The following is a 19,209-nucleotide window of genomic DNA, read 5'->3' on the forward strand; positions in this document are numbered from 1 at the left end:
GCACATTCGCCTTGACACCGCGAACCGCATCGCACCGCACACTACCTTATCCTTCCACGGGATCCCTGATACTGAGTCGTCCTACTATCTCTGGACCTCTCAACCCTTATCAATTCAATCGACGACCTTTTGGCTTTCGTCAGCCTTGGCCCACCCCCTTCTGGAGTGTGTGCTGCAACCACTGCTGTCTATCGGACGACACGAAACTGCCCAATCAGTTAACCTCCTGCTTCCGACCTCACCAACTTGCTTGTCGACTCGGACTTGTCTTGGGGAGGCTTGTGCTACTCAATCTTTTGTCTGCGCGACATCACCGACCGTCGGCCGCCCTTAAGCGATACGTGCAGCCTTCAATCTGGCGCGACAACGACGATAGTCAATAGCGACAACCTCTAGAGGACGCCCTCACGTCTGCAATTCTGCGACTGCGGACACTCGCTGTGCCGGGGTACCTATCGGTCATTCTCTTCTTTCTGTAAAGACGTGTTTTTCGGGTGGTGTCAAAGACCACCCTTTCATTCTCCGGAGCCATGCTTCTCCCCAAAGGCGGAATCAACTGGAAGTCTGCCCAGGCCAGACTACCTCCCACCAGAGCAGTATGGTCTTTTTTGACTAGAACGCGCTTCCTTCTCCTCATTGCCCTGACCGGCACCATTCTGCTATTATGGCGCGGTATTCGCTCGTCAGCTTCGGAAATGCAGAGGTATGTTGTCACCGACTTGGCGAACCTCCCTCTCCAGGGGGCGCGATATTTCCCTGCGATGCGCTGCAGAAATAATAGCTTGCTGACTTGTGATTCCGTGCAGCTTCTACTGCTGGGGCCCCGCGAAACCCCCCATGGAGATGTCCCTCAATGAGCAAGCTTCATGGGCCGGTCACCTCCAGACCCCCGTCATCTTTAACCACCACGAACCCCTGGAGATCAACCATACCTCCATCATCCACGTTGACCTCAACCCCATCAAGTCCACGCGCAAGGCCGTTACCAACGAGGAGCGCGTCCTGATCCTCACGCCTCTCAAGGATGCTGCTCCGTACCTGTCAAAGTACTTTGAGCTGATCGCAGAACTTACGTACCCTCACCACCTGATCGACCTCGCCTTCCTTGTCGGCGACTCCAAGGACGATACCCTCGCTGTTCTCGCTTCCGAGCTGGATCGCATTCAGCGCCGCCCTGATAAGATCCCCTTCAACAGTGCCATGGTTGTCGAGAAGGACTTTGACTTTGAGCTTAGCCAGAGCGTCGAAGAGCGCCACTCGTTCAAGGCTCAAGGTCCCCGACGAAAGGCCATGGGCAAGGCTCGCAACTACCTTCTTTCTGCTGCCATGAAGCCTGAGCACTCTTGGGTCTACTGGCGTGACGTAGACATCGTTGACAGCCCCAAGAAGATTCTTGAGGATTTTATTGCCCACGATACCGACATCCTCGTGCCGAGTAAGTATAAAGTTTGCACGACGTTGACATGGAAAAGATGCTAACAATCCGTAAGACATTTGGTTCCACCGCTACCGCGATGGCCGTGACATCGAGGGTCGCTTCGACTACAACTCTTGGGTTGAGTCTGACAAGGGCCGCAGACTATCAGCTAGCTTGGACAAGGACATTGTCCTCGCCGAAGGTAAGGGATACTGCTCCAGGTGCCCATAGACAGAGACTAACAATATGTGACTAGGTTACAAGGAGTACGATACTGGACGCAGATACATGGCCAAGGAGGGCGATTGGCGCAACAATAAGGATGATGAGCTCGACCTCGACGGCATTGGTGGCGTCAACATCCTCGTAAAGGGCGATGTCCACAGATCAGGTTGGTTTATCTTGTGCCCGGAGTACCAAACTTTTTCTAATTTTTTGCAGGAATCAACTTCCCGTGTTACGCTTTCGAGAACCAGGCCGAGACAGAAGGCTTCGCCAAGATGGCCAAGCGCGCCGGTTACCGTGTTGTCGGTCTGCCCAACTACGTCGTATGGCACATTGACACAGAGGAGAAGCCTGGAAACGCATGATCTCATTGAGGATGCGTTTTAGCCTACTTCCTTTCGATTGTACGACAATTTTCTCCGACTTGGTCCGCGGAATGCGGCTGACGGAGCACAGCACTGTATGACCACGTAACGATACACACACACGGTACTTGGGAGCGTTTCACGAGGAGGCATTTCCGGATACTGGTCCCAAGCGTTTTGGCCCGCGAATGATGGGTGAGAGGCTAAAGTGTTGGTAATTGCCTCGGCTGCTCTGGTAACCACAAGTTCGACTTTGCGCCACATATATATCCATCGACAGACCTGACCTTTCTTTGGCTCGACGTCGACTACTTGAATGAGCTGGCCATGAAACGCAAGACGGACGAAAAGAAGAGGGATGCTCTTTTGGCGACTCATACCACATGAAAGGATGTCTCGCTGTAATAATAGACTTGGTTATATCAACTGTTAGCATAGGAGGGGGAGAGGTAGCGCCCAACATAGGAAGGGGAGCCTCCTATTCGGCTTCGGACTTTGGGATGTGGTGACGCTAGCAGCACTTTATGGAGAGAAGGATTGCTTGGTGAAGTTTTCTCTCGGCGAATGAGTGTGATATCTAGGGTATGAGGAAACTCGGGAGTTCAAAGAGGCGTAATTTATACATTTTGATTTGTCCCGAAACCACTCTCTACCGTCTGTCATGTAAGATATATTGACTTATATTCCATGGTCTATGGCCCGGCGGCAGCGGCAGTTGGGCAGGGCCAGGGCAGGGCCAGAGACTGGCTGGTTGCAATTGGGCGAAGGTTGTTTGCCATCTAGAATCCTGCTCGACATGGGACTATTGATTGATTCAGCCTCTACGCCTACCGATCGTGAACAATCGAGGTCATATATTTGTAGCTCATAGTCTCCTTTCCACTTTTGTAGAAGCAGGAAGATCCCCGTGCCGTGCTATGGCCTAGAGGAAGCAGAAGTAAGGCACTCATTGGGTGAAGGCCTTGCCCGACGCTCAAGTAATCTCGTGATGGCCCTCATTCCTGTGCTCTTCTGTTATAATGTTGAGGAAGGGTGTCTTACTTTGCATATGAGAAAACACCTTTTCGCCTTGTTTATCATTTCTCCCTATAAGTAAGTACACCAGGGTTTGACGCTTTGATGGGAGCAAAACAATCCACGAACAAGATTTTACCAACCCGAGGTACCCGAGGTCATCTATTACTAGGCTCTTCCTCCTCATCTCCCTGTTCTTTTCTTTTTGTGTGTTTTCTATGCAAAGGGGGGGCATGGAGCGGTAGTTCTGCCTGGCTTTGGAAGGAATCTTGAGGTTGTAATTGTATGGGACCGGTGTAGTCGACAATATGTGGAAAGTCATATTATTCCCAACAAGATAGTTCAGCTCCGTGAGCTTATTCTTCTTGCTTGTGCTCTCATGTCTGACGGTATCCTGCTGTTTCGAGTTCTGTCGGTTGTGGCTCTGCTTCAAGCCCGAGATACATTGAGATGAGGATGACTAGCGATTCCCATCATTGAACTCGTTACTGTCAAACTTTCTGCCGTTGCGTTTGAGTGGTGTGCTACTATCATTGGTACAGTGGTGGTAGAATATATATTGTATGGTAAGAGGGTATCCACGCAAGTGAAATTGGAAGCGTAGGAATCGATTCGGTTGGCTGATATTGAATCCAGTTGCAAAATAGGAGTAGTCATGTCATCTTGGGCACACAATTTGTCGAGTGATTTGGGTGGGAAGTAAGAGATGCCATGTTCGCATCGTGTTTGCAGAGAACCAGATCTCTCCGTCACTACTCTGCCCGAGCAGTGAGCGGTATGTCATGATCTCTCGTCTTTTCCTGTCATAGAGCGTGTATTGTTATGATGTGTAGTGGTGCGGAGCATATTCTGAACAACCCTAGAATTATTGGATGTGACACTCAAGATATCTAACAGACATTTTACTTAAATCATAGAGTAAAATGCTAAAAAGAAAATGTGGTTTACCGGCGATGTGAGATATACTTCACTCATCCGCCTTGCATGCACACGTGTGTTTGCTTGCAGTTACTCTCATCAAGTGCTCCGAATTACTGTGGTATGGCACTAAATTTGATGCACCAAGGGTCGACTTTGAAAATATAATACCTAGTTGAGAAGTTGCGCAATCAATAAGCCTACTATTATAACACTTCAACTCATCAACGTGCACAATGTCGGGCCGGTTTGCACCATCTCCTTACAATGATATTGTCACTTATAGGTCGGAGGCCGGAAACGAGGTTCTCTCACTGCACAATCACCCTGGTATCATTGATTAAAGTAGAAAGGTCCCGCATCTCAATCGTACCCAGTTGCAGTTGTGATAGTAATTTCAATTGTTAACCACGTCTAGGCAACCACAACACTTGCATTGCAGGTTCATGAGAGATCCTGCCAATTAGATCACGCGGATAGTTGTATGCAAAAAAGTGGTTAGCGATCAATTGAAATGGCAAACGATAAAAACATCACGCCGACTATCGCTCATGGAATTTCGGTTGCGAGTCTCCAGGCGATGAAAAACGTGACATGAACCATCAACAACAACATTAATGTAAGTTCGTCAACGTCGTCAACGTTGCCAAAGAAAGTCGTTACTCATGATGTTGATGTACCTGTGTGGGTCTGTGGGTTCCAACCAGTGAGAGTGCGTACAATGTCAGCTAGCTTCCGCGAACCCGGACCAGGGGGGTGGCAACCGTGAGAAGCATCGGATATTCCAAGGCCATACAAAAAAAAGTTGTCATCAATTGGTGCTATTCGAGCGCAGCGGAACCTGTAAGTGTAGTAGGGAGTTCCAATTGACGAGAAAGCAACCCCCTTCCAAAGGTCTATACATAAGGTACACGAACCGCCTGGCCTTCTTTCCCCCCCCCCTGGTCTAAATTTCTGTCGCGCGCCCGGCCAGGCGGTTCCCCTTCGTCATAACTTTACAGCATCGTGCGCGCGGCTCTCCTTTCCTCTCAAACGTAATCCCCCACCAGGAAGAGTGGTTTAGTGGTGCTTCTTCTGGACCTCTATGGTCTCGAAGGCCAACCTCTCGGCCTCCTCAGCCTGGATCTGCTGGATGATGGGTCCGAGGTAGGGGTAGTCCTATAATCGAGGGTCAGTCCTCTGCCAATGGGTCTCTTTTTTTTTCGTTGTCAATCGTTCAGGGATGCGCACCTCCTCGGGCTTGGTCCACTCGTTCTTGGGCAGGAGCTTGTGCTGGTAGGAGAGCTGGACGGCGCGGCGGATGCGGTAGACGCGGTCGTAGGACTCCTTGGGGGAGAGACGCTTGAGGGCCTTCTGGACGAGATCGGTCTCCTCCTCGATGAGGTCGTCGAATCTGCAGCCGGGGGAAAAATCGACAATCAGTACTTTTGTTCTTCTATCGGACCGGTGGCTGAATCGTGGTTGTCGAAGAATTGCTTACCTCAAGCCGAGCTTGCGGTGGCCGGCAGCGTTGGCGTACCAGTTGGAGAAGGGGACGAAGATGCTCTTGAGGAAGGGGCGAGCGAGGATGCCGTCGGCGATCTGCTTGGAAATGAGCGAAGTCATTGTGGCGGCTGTGTGGTGCGTGGTGGGCGCGGAGAGGAGAGGTTTCGATATAATGCCGCGGAGTACGGTTTTGCGAATCGCCTGAGGTTGGGACTCTATGGGAAATTCGTGGAGCATCCCGGAGAGGCGCAACGATTCGGGACGGCTGGTCATGTGATCATCCTTGAGATTCCGGCATGCGCCACAATTGAGAGAGCATCAGGTGTGGCTCAGAGGACGATGTGGCTGATGAGATGGCCCTGACGCACGGATCACCAAGAGAAAGAAGTGCAGATTTCGTGATTGAATCCGGGGCCCGATGAGGTAATTGGAGCTACCAACTGGATGCCCGCCCACGATAGCACCGCAGACCCTGCTGCGGATGATTGGGAATCGCATTTTGTGGTGCTGGGCAAAGCCGCAGGGAACCGGCGGAGGTGGAGCTCCCCTTCTGTGGTCTGGAAGCTTGAAACTTTTTATTCTGGGCATTTTTGGATTGCGATTCAGACTCTAGAGACCTTTGGCAGTCGTCTGGGATGTCTTTTGGACACTTGGCGTTTCCTGCCTTTTCGGTCGCAGCTCTTCTGACAAGAACTTTTGCAACTGTTTGGTACAAGACAAATATCTCACCAGCTTACATGGCCACCATTGAGTTGAGACAAACGATACTGTGTCATCTTCCGTTGCTGATCATCCAGGGCTGCAAACAAGAATTGAGAGTACCGGCAGCTCCCGGGAGCATCTTCCTCGGCGGTTTCTTCGTAGTGCTGCTCTCTGTACAACGGTGAAAAGCAGCGGGCGCGTCATCGCGCAGGTCCCTTCCTTCAGCAGCTCCGGCACATCTTATCCAGGATTCCAGCGCTCCAACTGCTCCTTCCTCCCTCCCAGCCCACTAGATTGCGCCTGCCTCCACCTGTAAGAGTACCCTGAACGTGGGGACCTCCTGCCAAAAAAGACAGCCGACAGCTCGTATCATTTTGCTCTCGTGCTCCGTCCCGCTCCACCTCGGCGCTTTTCGCAGTATCCAATCTCCAACTCCCCCGACTGCGCTCATGCTGCGTACTGCGTACCGTACCGACTACTACCACCTCTCGTTCTACTCCCCTTCTCCGCCGCCCGCCTCCTCTCTCACCCCTCACTTCCCGATCTCGTGTGCTTGGGAGCCTCCTTCCTGCCAGAACCGTTCTCGATTATCTGACCTATACAACTGCTTCCCCGCAAGGCCAATGGGCTGCGATAACCGCTAGTCGTTCAGTGTCACGGCGGCGTGGGAGCGTTCCCCGCATACCGGGACACTTGGGAAGGTCCAGCATCTATCCAACTACCTGAGTGAGACCTACACGACAGATACAAACGGAGAGAGAGACGGCCAGGGAGAAAAGACGCAGACCACCAAAGACGCGGCACGATATTCGAATAAAAATCACGACGAATACACCGAGAGAACCGGGCCCTCGTTGACCCGTTACTTCGTTTCGCACCCAATTCTCCGAGAACCAGTACACACCGCGGGACATCGCCGCCTTTTCCTTGCTGATACCGTACCTAGCTGGCGCCTAACCTCCGCACTTCTGAACTTCGACCAACCTCAACAGTGAGAGGGAATGTCTCACGACGAACAACACGACGCTGAACGAGGCGCACCACACCCCAACGACGAAGAATATGGGCCTTACCCGACCTCGACATATCCCAACTACAGTAGCTCCAGAGCCTACCCAGCTGCGGCTCCTGCCCGCGCGGCGATAGCTGCTATTGAAGAGGCCGTTGCTGTCATGCCCGCCAACGAGACGATCACTGCATTTGAGCGGTGGGCAGCTGGCGCTTCCGACGCCCAGTTCAACGCCCTGTCCGGTGCCGTGGGAGGATTTACCTCGGGCGTTGTTACGTGCCCGCTCGATGTTATCAAGACCAAGCTGCAAGCCCAAGGCGGCTTCAACCCAGTTGAGAAGGGCAGACATGTCGGACATGGTCCGAAGCTCTACAATGGATTGCTTGGCACCGCCCGTGTAATCTGGAAGGACGAGGGAATACGCGGCATGTACAGGGGACTCGGCCCGATAGTACTGGGTTATTTGCCCACCTGGGCTGTATGGTTTACCGTCTACAATAAGAGCAAAGACTGGTTGAAGCACCGTCATGGTAAGTGGGAGCCTCTGCCGTGGGAGCGTCCCGCCCGAGAGTCATGTTTGCTGACTCGAGCTACAGACAACACGGTGTTGATCAACTTTTGGTCATCCATTATCGCTGGTGCCAGTAGCACTGTCGTCACGAATCCCATTTGGGTCATCAAGACTCGCTTGATGTCGCAGAGCGTTGCCCATGACCCGGGCAAGTATCATTCGCAGTTTCCGAGATCGGGCAACACTCCGACGTCCAGACCAACGAATCACAGTTCATGGCACTATCGGTCAACAATCGATGCGGCACGCAAAATGTACACGTCGGAGGGCGTTCTTTCCTTTTACTCTGGGCTCACCCCCGCCTTGCTGGGACTTACGCACGTGGCAGTGCAGTTCCCAGCTTATGAGTATCTGAAAACGAGGTTCACTGGCCAGGGTATGGGAGAGCCGACTCAGGGCGATTCGCAGGAGTCGCAATGGATGGGAGTGCTGGGTGCTTCGATATTATCGAAGATCATGGCGAGCAGTGCCACATATCCTCACGAAGTCATCCGCACGAGACTGCAGACGCAGAGAAAACCAGTAGGAGGAGTCGAGTATCTTCAAGGTCTGGGAATCAAGGTTCCCTTATCTGAGGACGGCAAACCGCAGCAACCGTTATCACCAAAATATCGCGGCGTGGTCAGCACCTTCCGGACGATCCTCCAAGAGGAGGGCTGGAGGGCCTTCTACGCTGGCATGGGCACTAACATGATGCGAGCGGTGCCGGCCGCGACAGTGACGATGCTGACGTACGAGTTTGCGATGAAGCATTTGAATCATGCGAGGAGCGAGGGCAAGAGGAAACTAGCAAGTGGTACACCAGCCGAGCCATGAACTGGTAGGGCAGAAGCCAGAGAAGCGCGGTCTCATTTTGAAGAAGACAGAGTGGGGAGAGAGAGAAACTTGTCAAGGCAATATGTGCGGTTTAGCAGTCTCGGGGGAAAAGAGAAGATGTTGAGATTAGGAAACAGGGATGGGATTTTCCAGATACCCTTAACTTTGGTCGTCAGGTATAGACAAACTCGATTCAGGTCACGGAACCAGCAATAGTCCCCTTCAGCCCCTTGCTCAAGGTAGGAGACGGCTCTTTTGACCTGACCCTCCCCTCATCTTCATCGCATCCAAGCGACCACTTATCCTTCTTTCTTATATCACACACGATTTCGGAACATTTAGGGTATAGTTGCGAGACAGGGATCATGGCATGCATGGCTTTGTTTATTCCCATCGGCTGGCGGCTCACTTTTGTAGCATTGTACTTGTTTGGCGCGGAGTATATAAGGAGTTTCGATAAACACACACTGAACCAATGTTGCGGGGTTTTTGTTTTGGCTTTTAGCAGTCCGCGGTAGCCAGAAACAGAAATGTCGGCGGAGACGCGGAGAGGGGGGTATAACTACAATAGAAACCGTGAAACAAACTCCGAAAAAAGAAGAACGAAATTAAACCCGCGAAGCCTGCTGCTTTTTTCTTGCCCTCTAACTAGCTTTTGGTCTGCAATTCTTTGGTACAGAGGGCCAGTGATTCGGTGAGATACGTGGCCCCTAATTTGTGTACCTGGTGAACTCGTCGCGCTGCGTATTTGACGCGGCATTCACCTCCGAGGTGTTGGAAAATCTCAAGACGGGCTACCGTTGCTAGGTCCATGGCTCGGGCCGTGAGGATGTCTCTGCACGTCGTCAGTTTTTTGACCCAAAAGTCACGGTACCCTAGAGCTTCTGTCAGGGTAACAGGGAAGAATGGTCAGACGTACGGCCTGATCACGCGCCGAGCGGATTGACGAGCGGGTATATCTGGTTCGATATCAGCATCCATTGTCACGGTCTTCATGGTCCTTTCAAAACCCAGATGAGACGCAGCATCATATGAGTCTTGGGACTGAGGAAACTCCGAATGTGAGATTTACGCGAAGAGGATACAGGCCATCGTGAAGGCGGCTAAAGGGGCCGTGATGGTCTATGGGGAAGGGGTGTGTTGTCAGTCAGGAGGTTTCTTCGGTGGGGAACCTTGTGTTTATCTTGGATTTTTCCCTTACCTTTGGTGTCAGGTTTCCCTTCTTCATCTTGTGAGCATCGCTCTATAACGGACGAGGTTATGTTTTGAAATGCGGTGCGGTTTGAGGTTTTGTGAGGAGTGAGGGTGAGTGGGATCATGGATGAGATGTGGATGGGCTGATTGTGGTTAGAGGATTGGGGACGTGGGGGTTATGCATGTATCCGGGACGGGGATGCAAATACAGGCATTGGAGTCGTGGCTTTGCGGCTGGAGGGATTGTTGGATCGGTTCCCTCCAGTTGTGTTCAGGCTTAAGATACAAAATGATGGAACTTTGAAAAGAAGTATGAAGTGATTGTGTTTCCAGTAATGGCATCGGTCGTTATGTGAGCGCTCCGTGGTAGTTCAAACTGGTCGATGTTTGGTGTAAGCATCAAGAGGCTTACGGATATTATGAATGACTGACACCAGGCAGCCTGGCTCACTTGTACCTACAAAAACTCGGAGGCAGCGCACAATGAGACACGCAGTCACAGTCTGGTCGAACTTGACAGCCCATTCAACTTCATCCTTTAATGATAAACAACTTTTTTATGATTCAGTGTGACGGTGTAAGGATCTTATGAAATGTGAGCAAAACGCCTTCACGTCAATGGGAGGGAATTATAGTGGACACATACGAGAAATCAGCTATTACAGTACTTTGGTGCGTCTGCTGAAGAAAAGTCAAAAAAGCCTAGACTGAGAGGCATTGGTAGAGACCATCCAAATCCGCAACACCACGGAATGCCCCAAAAACGCCAAAAGAGTGAGCTCGCGAGAGCTTCAAAATGACAAGAGTGGGATTCGAACCCACGCCAATTACTTGACTAGCACCTGAAGCTAGCGCCTTAGACCGCTCGGCCATCTTGCCTATGTGTAATCATTGAGGATGTCGGCTAGGGTGGGGTTCATGTTGGGCATCTTGCGGGTCGTGGTGGGCGGATCATGCCGCAACCAGACATCTTCAAAATCGAAAAGGGCTTCTGATGTCATCCCGGAGATTTGTCCGTAATCAGCAGCAACTTCTGTTCTGATCCCGGAGGCCAGTTGAGGTTGTCCATTAAACGACACGAGTATCTCACAAGCACCTTCACCCGCTTCATGAGGAATGGTTCTAACCGTCACCTCTTGCTCCGTACCGTCAGACAGCCGGATGTTGTGCGTAGCCGGAGTTGTGTTTGTCGTCAAGTACTCTGCTGGGCACAGTTATGATAGCGGCCAGAAAGGGCTCACATCGTAATAACCCCCTATGATCATACCCAACATGTCGATGACATCCGCGCACGACCTCGCTGTTTCATCCCATTCGTCGTCAAGTCGGTCGATGATCCATCTACCCATTTCATTGCCGTGATAGTTGAGCAAGGCTGCAAAGCGTCCGTGAGGCCCTGAAGAGGTCTTTCTAGCGAGGGCAGTGACGAGTAAGAATTTTTCGCCCGAATGGAGAGAGAAATGTAGAAAACGAACATCGTATATTCGGTGGACTGATTCCTGCTTGGCTTTGTCGAGAAAGACTCGATTCAGCCCATCCCAAAGCGCTTGAGGTTCTGCCTGGAAGATCTCGACTGGATTCCCGCCCAAGGGCCGGGTGTCAACAGAGATGAATATCGCGTTCTTGAATCTGGTACTTTGCAATTCCAAAGCTGCTTCGGAACTCAAGTGACATACTAGCTTAAGCGGCTTGGCTTTCATGTTGTATGTGTACATGACCAATTCCTCTATCTCTGGCAGGCTTGCCAAACATTGTCTCCGGCGAAGAAATGTTGAACCATAGTCTGATGGGCCATACTCTGCGGCCAGAGTCCACGGCTTATGACGTACAAAACCGGAAGGTATTTTCACAATCATAATGCCGATTGAAATCGAGTGACCGCCGTGATAGGTCCTTGGAGATGTTGACCCCAATGACTGTGAATCGAGGAAGTTGCGATGTAGCTGCATGATGTATTCTGTTTCGCCTCGAGAGACAACTTCTTGGTCGAAGCGCTCAGAGTAATAGAGCATAGTATTGATTGAAAACTTTTTTCTGGTCACGCCGACTTCAAAGTCGTCAGATAGCCTTGACATGTTGACCAGCTTGACGTCTGCGCATACACGGAAATCGGATGGGGATTTTGCAAGCAGTCCGCTGTATTCTTCTTGTCGTTCGGGGTCCGAGACTGTTGAGGTCCAGGCGAGTATAGATAGATCGTTTGTGTCTTGTAGGATCTCAGACTGCAGCCGCGCGAACGCTTTCTCGCCTTCGCCGTATAGTAAGGGCATGTTGATGTCGAAGATTCCAAGCAGGCAATAGGCAGAGTCCTCTGTCCGAGTAGTTTGGCGTTTCGAGGCCCAAGACATGCGAGTTGCGACGGGGACCTTGAGTAGAGGCGCCTTGCCAATGAGGATGGCCTCGTCGATGCCTGTGATGGACGACAAAAAGGGGGACAAAGTCTCCTTTGAACCAAGCAGCTGCCAGGACGCATTGTAAAAAGTGATAGTCTTTGGCGCAATCAGTTCTTGAAGAGTCCAACCCCGGGTAAACCAACGTGAAGCGGCCAAGTTTTCGAGGAACGTGGCCGAGCTAGCCAAGTCATTCACATCGGAGAGGAAGGCGAAACAGACAGACCCATGATCGGTTGTACCAGCGGGACATTGAATTGATAGCCTCGGATAGTTCAGCGCTCGACGTTTTGTCGATGCAGCAAGTATCGACCCATTCGTAGCTCAGGTCGAGGGACTTGGCCACTCGGCAAGTATTGTAAACCTTGAGGTAACCGTCCTTTTTCCAGACATCGTGGTCTCATTGGTATTTGAGTTCCCGGAAAGACGCTTCTTGGCTGCCCCAGGTATGAGAGAGGATGGCGTAAGGGAAGTCCGGCTCGATGAAGTCCTCCAGCTCAAGTGTATTGACGTTAATCAACCACATGGCTTAGGGGTACTTGCAGCCAAGTAGAGACAATGATATAGGGATGATGATTCGTCTGCAGAAAATGAGAAAATAGGCGTGCTCGCTGGCGAGAGTAAGGTGTTGTTAGTAGAGCGAAAGATAGACGAGCTTTCGCCGAGATTGTTGCCTCACTTGAGGCGTAGTTAAACCACAAGACAGAGCCAACGAATGAGAACTGCAGGCAGCAGTGGGAAAGATGTTGGCTTCTTGGAAGGTGCATATGCATCCACTCACTGTTGGAAGGCGCCGACGCAAGGCGCCTACTCCAGGGTCAGCTCCCGCCTGCCTCTCACATATTGGAGAAGGCAACGCTGGACATGTATACTCATGAGGTCGATGATGGCATCTCGAACCACTGACTTTGGATGGAGCAAAGTAAGATATAATAAAGAGATTAAGACGGTGGACGCAAAGCACGGTGTGTTAGAGACACAAGTGTCAATGACGGCTGGTTGCTCGGTGAGTGAGACAGCGTACTTAATCTCACATCGGTGACATCGGCTTTTAGGCCCAGCCATCTGGTGTGCCCCCACAGCAAGCCCGACGCCGGACGGGCACCAGAACGTGCGCTCCCTCAGAGGCTAACCTCACTAAGACCACAGGTCGGGGTCGAGGAACGCACGGGCAATGGTCGAAAAGCTTACTGGGCGATGGACCGGGTTGCGAAGACTTTCTTCACTCTTGAGAAGAGGGAAATGGCAGATGAGAGGTTGAGACGTCGGCGGCAGGGAAACAGCCGGGGGAACCCAGACAGGCAGATTCCGAGCCAGCACCCAGCAAAAGCAGAGCAATACAACGTTGACACGGCACCACCACCCCCGGTGCGCCCATGCCCACCAGAAACAGCAACGGCTAATACTACTGCTCGTGGAGACCCGAGCTTAATAATTAGGCTGAGCCAGACAGAAAGGAGAGACAGAAAGAGGAGAGGAAACTGGACGCGAGTGGGAAGGGAAGAGAGAGAGAGAGAGAGAGACACTGGACAGAGACAGACTGGGGGCGCCCGCACCCACACCAGCACCAGCACCAGCATCAGCACCAGCACCCGCGACGCACCGCACCGCACCGCCAAAATGCAGCAACGCAACACGGCAGGACATCTGCATCGCATCAGCCCCCTGGTCCCGGCTGAAGCTCTGGCCATGGCCGCCTGTGATTGGCTCATCTCGAGGACGTCCTCTTCGACCTCCTGTTTACTTCTCAACTTTCCTCGATTCCCGTAACCCCCTCCCATCTCTTGCAATTTCGCTCTATTTTCCCATCGCATCTTGATCGCATCACCAGTGCATCGCCGCTATTCAAGTCGCACATCCTTTGCGATCTCCCCCTTGTATACCTCTCTATACGAAGATACTTGTACCCACCGCACACAGCATACATCCCAGCTGCATCTAGACACCATGCCTGTCGAGCTTCGCAAGCGCAAAGCCCCCGAGCCTGCTCCGGCTCCGGCGCCCAAGAAGGCCTCGTCCAAGGTCGCCAAGGCGGCTGAGAAGGTCAAGGGCGCCGTCAAGGGCAAGGCCGAGAAGCCCGGCGAGAAGCCCGTTGAAAAGGTTGCCGAGAAGCCCGGCGAGAAGCCCGCCGCTGCCAATGGCTCTGGCAAGAAGGTCAAGGCGACAAAGGGTGAGACAATCGATCTCGACGGCTTCGGCGGCGACATTGAGACCAACGATGGCGAGAAGACGACCCTCAAGGAGCTCGTCGACAAGAGCAAGGCCGGTGTCGTCCTCTTCACCTACCCGAAAGCCTCGACTCCCGGATGTGAGTGTGTTCCTGCAGCGATATATGCTTGGTAATACCGACCTCTAGTCCGATCAACCATGCTAACGAGCTTCTGATATCCAGGCACCAAGCAAGCTTGCCTCTTCAGAGACTCGTACGAGCCGCTCACCAAGACGGGTTTCGCCATCTACGGCCTGTCTATGGACTCGCCCAAGGCCAATACCACCTTCAAGGAGAAGCAGAAGCTGCCTTACCCGCTGCTCTGCGACCCCAAGGCTACCCTGATTGCTGCCATTGGCTTGAAGAAGCCGCCCAAGAGCACTCAGCGCGGCGTCTTTGTCGTCGACAAGGCCGGCAAGGTCCTCATCGCCGAGCCCGGCAGCCCCGCGGGCACCGTCGATGTCGTCACGGCGCTGATTGAGGGCGGCGATGTTGACGGAGCCGAAGAGGCCGCGACCGAGGCCCCTGCTGCCGATGCCGAGGAAGAGGAGGTGGCCAACGGAAAGGTCAAGGCTGATGAGGAGAAGAAGGAGGAGGCCGCCGATGAGACCGAGAAGAAGGATGAGAAGAAGGACGAGTAACTAGCTCATGGCGCTGCAGTGTAAGTATAATTTTGTGACGGAAAATGCGTTTGCAATTGGAGGGCCTGGACAAAGCAAGGCAAGGTAGGATTTTCTTGTATTCGTATAGTAGCTGGGAATTGATTGTCTGGCGTTGGGGTTGTGCATTGCCTTTTTCCCATGGCTCATAGGCACATCCAAGATGCACGTCTTTGCGGTGCATTGCGAACTTGCGTGGCATCTTGACCCACGGCCGATTCAATGCGATGAACCCCCGGAAATTCCAGCAATGTAGCTTTACAAGGGGAAGTGGTGAAGTGGATACTTTGGTCCAAGAGCCGGCGGTGCTGGGTTGCAAATTCAAGCACGGCTATTGCTTCGACCGGCAAAACCTCGGCCCTCCGGTTCCTTGCCAGAAACTGGAGCACTCTCTCCCGTCCCCCGAATCAAGCTCAGGTGCCCGGAACGCTCACATCCAACCTCAAGCTGGTCATCGAACCGTTGCCAATCGAAACCCACCACCCCCCCCCAATCTCCCCTCCACCGTCTACGACGTCGCCAAAGATGGCCTCCAAGGCAATTGCGAAGGCTGCGGCAGGCGGTCTCGTGGAGATCTCCCAGGTACGACCTCAATTGATCCTGCGAAAAAGCCAGGGAAAACCAAACACCATCACGAACCATCACCACACACCCACACACCCACCCTCCTCCGAACTATTGAACGACCTCAATTGAGCAACAGTAGCTAACCTTGTCTCCTTCGCCCTCCTACAGAAGCACACCCTCCAGTCCACAGGCATCTGGGAACGCATCCGCCGCACCCTGGCAATCGACCCCAACCGCTCCTCCGGCGTCCCCTTGAACCCGACCTTCCGCAACCCGACACCGGGCGCCAACGACCCCTTGGCCTACGACGACCCCGTCACCGTCCCCGCGGGCGACATCGCCGACAACCCGTACTGGAAGCGCGACGCCCGCCGCAACTACCCGGCCATCAGCGTCGTCAACCAGGCCGACGTCGTGGGCCTGCTGGCCGTCGGCTCCGCTGCCAACCCTCGCGTCGAGCTCATTGGCGAGGCGGGCGAGAAGGCGCTCGTCGTGGCCAAGGAGGAAGGAAAGGCCACGGGTATCGCGGCGTACCTCGAGAAGAATGCGGCCCAGGGGGCTGTGGAGGCGAGCAAGGAGGCGCTGTTTACGAATGGGCTGCCGCCGACGCCGAGTGGTGAGGATTTGAAGAGTGGAAAGTGGGATGTGCACAAGTACAAGGTCAACGAGGACCAGTCCTACGGCGAAGGGTGAGTTTTTTCTGTTCCTTCTTATGTTTTGGGGGTTTTTGGATTTCTTGGGGGGGGGGGGGGGGGGAGGCCTTTTTGGTGATGACGAGGAATGATTTTGCTAACTGTGAGTGAACAGCTACCCTTGCCGGACTTTTGCGTAAACGTTTGGGATCGCGGGTTTTGCTGTACAGGAGAGAGAGAGAGAGAGGAGGGACAATTGTAAATATGAAGGGCACTAGATTCCATTGAAACGTTTTATTCCATTTCAAGATTTTCAAAAGAGTCGATCTCAAGAGATCTCTGTGCTATTCTACCTACTGGGTATCTTATCCCGTCCTCATGATGCAGCCGTTGCAACAAACGTCAACGACCACCAACCAAAACCGGCCATGCTTTCATTAGAAAGACAACAACGAAGGATCTCAAATCTCCTTGGCCTCCGGGACCTTCACATAAGCAGCAGCAGCCTCTGGCGCAGAAACCGCCTCACCCGTCATGCGCTCAATAATCTTGACCTTGCCCTGCGCCCTCTTCAACCTATCATCAAAGTCGTTGACGGCCTCGTCGCTGTTCTCCTTGGATAGCGTGTCCGGCTCGACCAGCGCAAACGCCGTCGTGACGTTCTTTTCTAGTCTCGCGTTGGATGCCAGCGGCGGTAGGGAGCAAGTCTTTTGTGAATTTGATGACTCTGTTGATGGGTGAGGTTGTTCGGCCGAGACCGAGGCCGCCGCCGAAGAACCGGAGCTTAGAGACTTTGCCGTGGTGGTGGTGCTGCTGTTCTTCTGAGGCAGGGAAAGTCTGTTGGCCCATACGACGGCGCGGGCGTGTATCCTGCCGCTCTCGTAGAATTTCTCGTAGCCCTTTGCGAGGCCGACGGAGCGGCCCTCGATTTTGCCTGCTTGGATGCCGTCTTGGGTGCCTTGGCGGAAGCCTTCTGAGAAGAATTGGTCTTCTAGGGTGAGGACGTCGTCGAAGGGGTCGAGAGACATGGTTTTGGGCGATGAGTTTTGGGGGAAAGAGAAACAACGAGACTAGTCTTTTCAGTTTTTGAGTGTTCTTTCCGGTTGTAAGTCGTGGTGAGTCTTGAGTTGTTGAAGTTGAGGGTTGATGGAGGGGTGCTTTGAAATGGTGGCGGGGCAAAATTGTGAGGTTTGACTCAGCGGTTTTTTTGCTAGTGGTTTACACCTGTATGTTTCGACACTCGACTTTCACGGACTTTGATAATGAACAGCCCAGCGACACGAAATGACATACTTATGGATCAAGTTTTATATCTATGGAAAGAAAAAGTGTTACTCAAGAAGTTAATGAAGTTTAAGAAACTCTAATTCAGCGGAACCTGGGGAATCAATTTCTAAGTCTACCTCATAACTAACACAGCAAAAACCCCATCATACGGCCCATGATTCAACGCAGTAAGTCACGTCTATATAACTGCCCATCTACTGCAACCCGAAAAACATACCGCCATTAGCGCAAACAACCTGTCCCGTACACCACGCAGAGTCCGCAGAGACAAGCATGCCCACAATACCCGCAATCTCCCCAACATACGCCGGCCTCCCGCCCTCCTCCTCGGCGGCCTTGACAAGCTCATCCGAGTCGATGCCCTGCCTCGCCTTCATCAGCGGCGCGTGCTCGATAAAACCCTTGATGAAGCGCTTGAACTCGGGCGTGTTGCCCGCGTACATTTCGGTGAGCACGGGTCCCGGGTTAATGGCGTTGACGGTGGCGTTCTCGCTGAGCTCGCGGGCCCAGGTGCGGGTCATGGCCTCGAGCGCGGCTTTGGTGCCGCCGTAGACGCTCTGTTCGGGGAAGCCGGCGGAGGAGCTGACGGAGGACATGTTTACGATGCGGCCGGAGCGGTCGGTGGGGAGGTAGGGCTGGACGGCTTGGGTTAAGAGGAGGGGGCCGAGGACGTTTACGCGGTAGGAGACGTCGAATTGGGAGACTGTTATGGAGGGGAGGAGGTTGTTTTGGGCGACGCCTGCGTTGTTGATGAGGATGTCGATTTGGAATTTCTTGGTGTCGTTGTTGGTCTTTTCGAAATGCGATTTTGCGGTTGCGACGAGGGATTGGGGTCCTTCGGGCGTGCCCATGTCGGCTTGGACTGCGAGGGTTTGGATGTTGTGTTTTGTGCTGAGGTCTGTTGCGAGTTGTTCGGCTGGGGATTGGGAGGAGGGGGAGGTGTAGCCTAGGATGAGGTTGCAGCCTTTTGCGGCGAGGTGCTCGGCGATGGCGACGCCGATGCCTGAATGGGGATGTGTTAGACGGTGTCTAGAAGCTTACGAAGCTTGTGGCTATGAAAGCCTTACCTCGAGAGGCGCCGGTCACGATTCCGAGCTTGCCATCGAGGGAACGAGACATTGTGATGGAGCTTTTGACCAGTCGTTGGCGCTTCTTATGAACTGGTTATTGTTGAAAGCAGAGAAAGGGAGTAGGAATGTGGTTGCAGTATCAAAGAAGGGAAGACGACAGACAGAGAGGAGGTCAGTAAATGTTCACGATGAGAAGAGGACGGGAGCCCAGGGACGGGTTTCTTATAAGCTACATACTAAGACTACGGAGTACGGATACGTTACTTTACTCAGGGACTGGAAACCCTACCTTACCGACCTTACCTTAGCCAAGCAGGGTTCGATTGTCCCGAATCGGCAATGCTAGCAGCTCTCGTGACCCGTCAGAAAGTGTTGAGATCCCGCCCAATGGAAGCTCGTGGCGGGCTACCATTACCTTACATTAGATCTCACGAAGACGCGGTCGGTGTTTCTGGGTGAAAGCTACCCCGCTATCGCAAGCTATGCGCTGGAGTTTTGTGCCCCGCGCTCAGTGGGCATCCCACACCCAGCACACCCCCCCCACGTCATTCTCCCGCGCCAATCCCGGGCCTTGGGCTGGACGCCGCCAGGGGGCCACGATTTTTTGGTGGTCCTGGATCATCGTGGATTCGCGCTTCACGTTTGAGAACCATGAGGGTTCTTTTATGGACTGGGCATT

The 19,209-nt window shown here is 52.9% G+C and overlaps 8 protein-coding genes and 1 non-coding gene across 9 annotated transcripts; 4 read left to right on the forward strand and 5 right to left on the reverse strand.

The window, feature by feature from the left end:
- Positions 1–530: 530 nt before the first annotated feature.
- BDP81DRAFT_325450 (Anp1-domain-containing protein) lies at positions 531–2,007 on the forward strand (the record flags this gene model as incomplete). The annotated part of the gene is made up of 5 exons (XM_060584980.1): positions 531–703; positions 807–1,435; positions 1,491–1,619; positions 1,674–1,808; positions 1,859–2,007. The coding sequence occupies 5 exons, from the start codon at positions 531–533 to the stop codon at positions 2,005–2,007; spliced, it is 1,215 nt and encodes a 404-aa protein (XP_060442480.1).
- Positions 2,008–4,998: 2,991 nt separating this feature from the next.
- On the reverse strand, positions 4,999–5,544 carry BDP81DRAFT_451837 (ubiquinol-cytochrome C reductase complex 14kD subunit; the record flags this gene model as incomplete). Its single annotated transcript, XM_060592680.1, has 3 exons — positions 4,999–5,097; positions 5,170–5,332; positions 5,420–5,544. The coding sequence occupies 3 exons, from the start codon at positions 5,542–5,544 to the stop codon at positions 4,999–5,001; spliced, it is 387 nt and encodes a 128-aa protein (XP_060442481.1).
- A 1,583-nt stretch (positions 5,545–7,127) lies between these two features.
- On the forward strand, positions 7,128–8,522 carry BDP81DRAFT_396606 (mitochondrial carrier domain-containing protein; the record flags this gene model as incomplete). The annotated part of the gene is made up of 2 exons (XM_060588211.1): positions 7,128–7,665; positions 7,732–8,522. 2 exons carry the CDS (start codon positions 7,128–7,130, stop codon positions 8,520–8,522), a joined length of 1,329 nt encoding a protein of 442 aa, XP_060442482.1.
- A 1,991-nt stretch (positions 8,523–10,513) lies between these two features.
- BDP81DRAFT_t245 lies at positions 10,514–10,595 on the reverse strand. Its single transcript has one exon. It is a non-coding gene; the product is annotated as a tRNA-Leu (tRNA).
- Positions 10,596–11,244: 649 nt separating this feature from the next.
- BDP81DRAFT_463010 (uncharacterized protein) lies at positions 11,245–12,632 on the reverse strand (the record flags this gene model as incomplete). The annotated part of the gene is made up of 3 exons (XM_060593962.1): positions 11,245–11,367; positions 11,885–12,371; positions 12,535–12,632. 3 exons carry the CDS (start codon positions 12,630–12,632, stop codon positions 11,245–11,247), a joined length of 708 nt encoding a protein of 235 aa, XP_060442483.1.
- Positions 12,633–14,053: 1,421 nt separating this feature from the next.
- BDP81DRAFT_325124 (thioredoxin-like protein) lies at positions 14,054–14,956 on the forward strand (the record flags this gene model as incomplete). The annotated part of the gene is made up of 2 exons (XM_060584949.1): positions 14,054–14,414; positions 14,499–14,956. 2 exons carry the CDS (start codon positions 14,054–14,056, stop codon positions 14,954–14,956), a joined length of 819 nt encoding a protein of 272 aa, XP_060442484.1.
- A 543-nt stretch (positions 14,957–15,499) lies between these two features.
- On the forward strand, positions 15,500–16,373 carry BDP81DRAFT_463012 (uncharacterized protein; the record flags this gene model as incomplete). The annotated part of the gene is made up of 3 exons (XM_060593963.1): positions 15,500–15,556; positions 15,710–16,230; positions 16,349–16,373. The coding sequence occupies 3 exons, from the start codon at positions 15,500–15,502 to the stop codon at positions 16,371–16,373; spliced, it is 603 nt and encodes a 200-aa protein (XP_060442485.1).
- Positions 16,374–16,634: 261 nt separating this feature from the next.
- BDP81DRAFT_325812 (uncharacterized protein) lies at positions 16,635–17,201 on the reverse strand (the record flags this gene model as incomplete). Its single annotated transcript, XM_060585009.1, has 1 exon — positions 16,635–17,201. The coding sequence occupies one exon, from the start codon at positions 17,199–17,201 to the stop codon at positions 16,635–16,637; it is 567 nt and encodes a 188-aa protein (XP_060442486.1).
- A 339-nt stretch (positions 17,202–17,540) lies between these two features.
- BDP81DRAFT_433280 (short-chain dehydrogenase) lies at positions 17,541–18,900 on the reverse strand. Its single transcript, XM_060590845.1, has 2 exons — positions 18,528–18,900; positions 17,541–18,463 (listed from the first exon to the last, which is right to left on the reverse strand). Exons 1-2 carry the CDS (start codon positions 18,577–18,579, stop codon positions 17,655–17,657), a joined length of 861 nt encoding a protein of 286 aa, XP_060442487.1. The 5' UTR covers positions 18,580–18,900; the 3' UTR covers positions 17,541–17,654.
- Between the last annotated feature and the right edge of the window lie 309 nt (positions 18,901–19,209).

The sequence above is a fragment of the Colletotrichum phormii genome, assembly GCF_030913505.1.
Source record: "Colletotrichum phormii strain CBS 102054 chromosome Unknown BDP81scaffold_16, whole genome shotgun sequence".
NCBI lineage: Eukaryota > Fungi > Ascomycota > Sordariomycetes > Glomerellales > Glomerellaceae > Colletotrichum > Colletotrichum phormii.

Coding starts and splice junctions, on each gene's coding strand:
- BDP81DRAFT_433280 (XM_060590845.1), bottom strand. CDS start 18,579: ATGTCTCGTTCCCTCGATGGCAAGCTCGGAATCGTGACCGGCGCCTCT. Junction 18,464..18,527: donor CGTGACCGGCGCCTCTCGAG/GTAAGGCTTTCA, acceptor ATCCCCATTCAG/GCATCGGCGTCGCCATCGCC.